The 6,000-nt window shown below is 38.8% G+C and overlaps 1 protein-coding gene across 3 annotated transcripts in view; it reads left to right on the forward strand.

Annotated features, from left to right (window-relative positions):
* The window catches only part of LOC129839882 (zinc finger protein ZFP2-like), a 274,220-nt gene extending 270,017 nt beyond the window's left edge, over positions 1-4,203 (forward strand). For all 3 annotated transcript variants that reach the window (XM_055907584.1, XM_055907586.1, XM_055907583.1), the window contains exon 2: positions 1,764-4,203. In XM_055907584.1, coding sequence (XP_055763559.1) covers positions 1,764-2,821 — 1,058 coding nt within the window. In that variant the 3' untranslated portion in view covers positions 2,822-4,203. The remainder of the gene's footprint in view (positions 1-1,763) is intronic.
* The last annotated feature ends 1,797 nt before the right edge of the window (positions 4,204-6,000 follow it).

A 6,000-nucleotide genomic window follows, 5' to 3' on the forward strand; every position in this document is an offset into this window, starting at 1 on the left:
GCCCTGTGGTGGCTGTGGGGTTATAGTATGGGCAGGCATAAGCTACAGAAAATGAACACAATTGCATTTTATTGATGGCAGTTTGAATGCACAGAGATACCGAGACGAGATCCTGAGGCCCTTCATCGTGCCATTCATCCGTTGCCATCACCACTATTCCTGGAAGCTGAAAATGTCCCAGTTCTTCAATGGCCTAGCATACTCACCAGACATGTCACCCATTGAGCATGTTTGGGATGCTCTGGATTGTGTACGACATTGTGTTCCAGTTTGCACCAATATCAGGCAAATTCGCACAGCCATTGAAGAGGAGTGGGACAACACTCCACAGGCCACAATCAACAGCCTGACAAACTCTATGTGAAGGAGATGTGTCACGCTGCTTGAGGCAAATGGTGGTCACACCAGATACGGACAGGTTTTCTGTTCCATGCCACTACCTTTAAAAAAAAGTTATTTGTGACCAACAGATGCATATCTGTATTCCCAGTTATGTGAAATCCATAGATTAGGGCCAAATGATTTCCTTATACGGAAAAAATCTTTGAAATTGTTGCATGTTGCGTTTATATTTTCTGTTCAGTATAAAATCTTTGCTCCACGCAGGTATATTACATACCTAGCAGTTTCTCATTAGCAGATATATTACATAACTAGCAGTGTCCTCATTAGCAGATATATTACATACCTAGCAGATCCTCATTAGCAGATATATTACATACCTAGCAGATCCTCATTAGCAGATATATTACATACCTAGCAGTTTCTCATTAGCAGATATATTACATACCTAGCAGATCCTCATTAGCAGATATATTACATACCTAGCAGTTTCTCATTAGCAGATATATTACATAACTAGCAGTGTTCTTATTAGCAGATATATTACATACATAGCGGTTTCCTCATTAGCAGATATATTACATACCTAGCGGTTTCCTCATTAGCAGATATATTACATACTTAGCAGTTCCTCATTAGCAGATATATTACATACCTAGCGGTTTCCTCATTAGCAGATATATTACATAACTAGCAGTTTCCTCATTAGCAGATATATTACATACTTAGCAGTTCCTCATTAGCAGATATATTACATACCTAGCGGTTTCCTCATTAGCAGATATATTACATAACTAGCAGTTTCCTCATTAGCAGATATATTACATACCTAGCTGTTTCCTCATTAGCAGATATATTACATACCTAGTGGTTTCCTCATTAGCAGATATATTACATACCTAGCAGTTTCCTCATTAGCAGATATATTACATAACTAGCAGTTTCCTCATTAGCAGATATATTACATACCTAGCAGTTTCCTCATTAGCAGGGAGGAGTTTCTACAACCAGATATATTACATACCTAGCAGTTTCCTCATTAGCATGGACGAGTTTCTGCAACCAGATATATTACATCCATAACTAGTGGTTTCCTCATTAGCAGAGTTTCTGCAAGCAAATTGCGTGCACATCGCCCTCGTGCCGCAATTTTAGCAAACACAGAAAGGTGCCTATATTCTAGCCTAGAATCATCAATTTTACTACAAAAGTGAAAAAATAAGACGAAATATGACTGTTGTTGATCATTTGACTGTCATTTAAAGAGAATTGTCAAATAAGTTCATAAAACCTTTTAAACATTCATTACAGACGTACATTGTTGCACAACATCATGGGCATCACCTGTTTTGCTAAAAGAAACAGTTGACTTCTGCTGTTGTGAGCCTTTAACCATCTGTCTGACTTTGTTGTTCACACAGGAGAGAGACGGGACTATCGTGGATCCTCTGGGGAGTCTACAGGAGAGAGACGGGACTGTAGTGGATCCTCTGGGGAGCCTCTACAACCTCATGATGCTGAAGAGGCCCCTCTGAAGAAGCAGAGACCCACAGGGAAGAAATCTCACCGCTGCTCTGACTGTGGGAAGAGTTACTCAAGATCAGATTCACTACAACTTCACCTGAGAATTCACACAGGAGGGAATTCTCACCGCTGCTCTGACTGTGGGAAGAGATTCACCTCTTCAGCAGACCTTAAAAAACATTTGAGAATCCATACAGGAGAGAAACCTTATAGCTGTGATCAATGTGGGAAGAGTTTTACTCGTACAAGTAATCTGAAAGCACACCAGAGAATACACACCGCAGAGAAACCCTATAGCTGTGATCAATGTGGGAAGAGTTTTTCTTCATCTAGCCATCTGACTATACACCAGAGAACACACACAGGAGAGAAACCTCATCACTGCTTAGACTGTGGAAAGAGTTACTCAAGATCAGATTCATTGAAAGTGCACCAGAGAATTCACACTGGAGAGAAACCTTATAGCTGTTATCAATGTGGGAAGAGTTGTAATAACACAAGCAGCCTGAAAACACACCAGAGAATTCACACTGGAGAGAAACCTTATAACTGTGATCAATGTGGGAAGAGTTTTAATGATACAAGCAGCCTGAAAACACACCAGAGAATTCACACTGGAGAGAAACCTTATTGCTGCTCTGACTGTGGGAAGACCTTTTCAAAATCCTCTACATTGCAATCACACCAGAGAATTCACACTGGAGAGAAACCTTATAGCTGCTCTGACTGTGGGAAGACCTTTTCAAAATTATATACATTACAATCACACCAGAGAATACACACAGGAGAGAAACCTTACAGCTGTGATCAATGTGGAAAGAGTTTTGTTACGTCTAGCCATCTGACTATACACCAGAGAACACACACAGGAGAGAAACCTTATAGCTGTGATCATTGTGGGAAGAGATACTCTGGTAAAAGATCTCTGATTAAACATCAGAAAATGCATACATAAAGGAGTTGTTTCATGATATCAATGAAATGATGTCACAATGTAGAATGTTTTAACATTGTAGTAGGAGTATTTTAATGATGTCACAATGTAGAATGTTTTAACATTGTAGAAGGAGTATTTTAATGATGTCACAATGTAGAACCCTAAATGTTTGTCCCGTGTTCTATTGATTTCAACATGATATGGATGATATGATATGGATATTAGCCTCAGGGGGGAAATTGATGTGATTGACAAAAAAAGTGTTGCATTGGTGACCCACCGGAATTAAAATGCAACACTTCAAAATGTAGCGAGCTGTTTTCTACAAGTTGTCCTCTAACCAGGGATGTACACATTACACCCAGATTATGTGTGGTTTTTGAGCTGTTAATTTTAACGGGACGTGCAACCTCATCTCCCTCCTCTCGCGCAATTGATTTCAACGTGACCTCGAAATGAGTGATGACAAAAACGTGTTGCGTTTCTCTTAGTTCTGGGGACCCCTAAATTTGAATGCATCACTCCCAAATGTAGCTGACTGTTTTCTGCAGGTTGTCCTCTAACCAGTGAGGTGAAAGATATCTCCCATTTCCATGTGTTTTTAGTTGTGTTAATTTCAACAGCACGTACAACCTGATGTCCCCCCTAATCAATATCAGTGATTTATTGCTACTTGTCAAAACAAGTGTTTTTGGTGTTTGTGCAGTTTATAAGTAAAAAAAAAAAAAATACGAGTAATATGTTTGTGTCGATAAAACGTTAAAACTGTTTTGACATTGGGCTATCTAATGTCATTGAAAATTTAATTGAAAAGATGACGCCGACATCCAATCTACGTTCGGTTTTGGTTGAACGTTGAAAAGACGTATTTTTCAAGTCGTTTCAACGACTCCATTGGATCAACCTAATTTTAACGTACTTGCAGACAATTGGTTTATGAACAATTTTATTAACAATCGTACATCACTCCCAATATTTACACACACAGTATTTCTTTACAACATTCAATTGCTAATTGTCTTTATTAATTATTGCGAAAACATATTACCAAAGGGGTGTACATTCAGTTTTGATATTTCATAAATGTAATGTAACATTTAGTTATCATAATTATTTATGCAACTAACTTACAATTTATTTTGTATAATTATGTTGTTTAGTAACAATGTAGTAAATCAAGCTGATAGTTTGTGCCAGGAGTCATTTACATCCTATTCTTACTGTTTTAATCAATGGCCTTTCCTTAGCTCATTAGTCTTTCAGTTTTATTTATTATTCTTGAAGTTTGTTGTGTAGTAAATATTTCAGTTTTTCATTGCTTTATAATTTTCCTGTGAAGCGCATTGTGTTGAATCCATGTCTGAAATGTGCTGTATAAATAAAGCTTGATTGGATTTGAACATATTGCAAAACAAATTAACCCAATGACTGACCAATCAACAGACTTTTGCAAAACCAATGAACAAATAATTGCAAAGCAACACATATCTTGGTATGAAAAACAATATATCACCAACTATGTCAAAATTGTGCATGTTATGTAAGTTTATTAGCACATTTCAACCAATTCAGTACATTTTGTACAATACGTCAAAGGATTCAACTACTGAAAACTGAAACAAACAAATGGATCAAACAACAGGTTCCGGGACAAGGTAGCATGTCCGGTGAACAGGTCAGGGTTCCATAGCCGCAGGAAAAACAGTTGAAACTGGATTAGCAGCACGACCAGGTGGACTGGGGACAACCAGGAGTCATCAGGCCAGGTAGTCCTGACGTATGGTCCTAGGGCTCAGGTCCTCCTAAAGAGAGGGAGATGGAAGAATTAGAGAAAGCATACTTAAGTTCACACAGGACACGAGAATTGTGTGAACTCTCTGGCTGTAGAAGTGTCCTTCCTAACCAGTCCCTCAACAGCTCTCTGACTGAGCTCCACCATCACTGGGTCCTCAGAGGAGAGGAAGGCTGAGGAGGGATGGAAGGATCAATCAGTCAACAAGTCAGTAATATAAAGAGAGTGTTGATCATCTTAAATGTCCATCTCCCACCCATGGAGAGACCTATATACTGTCTCCAGGGTTGGGTAGGTTACTTTCTAAATGTAATCTGTTAGTTACTAGTTACCTGTCTAAAAGTGTCATCAGTAACGTCACTGTTGGATTCCCCAAACTCACTAATGTAATCTGATTACTTTCTCCTCAAGAGGTTCAAGTTAGTACCACAGTCATTAAATCTATAACCTTAACCACACGGCTAACACTAATGGCTAACTGCTAACCCTAATGGATAACCCTAATGGCTAACTGCTAACCCTAATGCCTACCTTGTCCCAGAACTTACCTTGAAAAACTCTAACCTTAACCACACTGCTAACCCTAATGCCTAACTAATCCTTACCTTAAATAACCCTAACCTTTACCACACTGCTAACTCTAATGATGGTTCTGGTCATGGTTGGGGTCAAACAGAGTTCAAACTGATCTTCAGACCCTCAGAGGTGATATGATATATGTCCTGTCTAGGTCAGTGATAGGGTAGAATATTGAATCAGAGGTGATATGATATATGTCCTGTCTAGGTCAGTGATAGGGTAGAATATTGAATCAGAGGTGATATGGGATATGATATATGTCCTGTCTAGGTCGGTGATAGGGTAGAATATTGAATCAGAGGTGATATGGGATATGATATATGTCCTGTCTAGGTCAGTGATAGGGTAGAATATTGAATCAGAGGTGATATGATATATGTCCTGTCTAGGTCGGTGATAGGGTAGAATATTGAATCAGAGGTGATATTATATATGTCCTGTCTAGGTCAGTGATAGGGTAGAATATTGAATCAGAGGTGATATGGGATATGATATATGTCCTGTCTAGGTCAGTGATAGGGTAGAATATTGAATCAGAGGTGATATGGGATATGATATATGCCCTGTCTAGGTCAGTGATAGGGTAGAATATTGAATCCGAGGTGATATGGGATATGATATATGTCCTGTCTAGGTCAGTGATAGGGTAGAATATTGAATCAGAGGTGATATGGGATATGATATATGTCCTGTCTAGGTCGGTGATAGGGTAGAATATTGAATCAGAGGTGATATGGGATATGATATATGCCCTGTCTAGGTCGGTGATAGGGTAGAATATTGAATCAGAGGTGATATGATATATGTCCTGTCTAGGTCGGTGATA

The sequence above is a fragment of the Salvelinus fontinalis genome, chromosome 40 (assembly GCF_029448725.1).
Source record: "Salvelinus fontinalis isolate EN_2023a chromosome 40, ASM2944872v1, whole genome shotgun sequence".
Lineage (NCBI taxonomy): Eukaryota > Metazoa > Chordata > Actinopteri > Salmoniformes > Salmonidae > Salvelinus > Salvelinus fontinalis.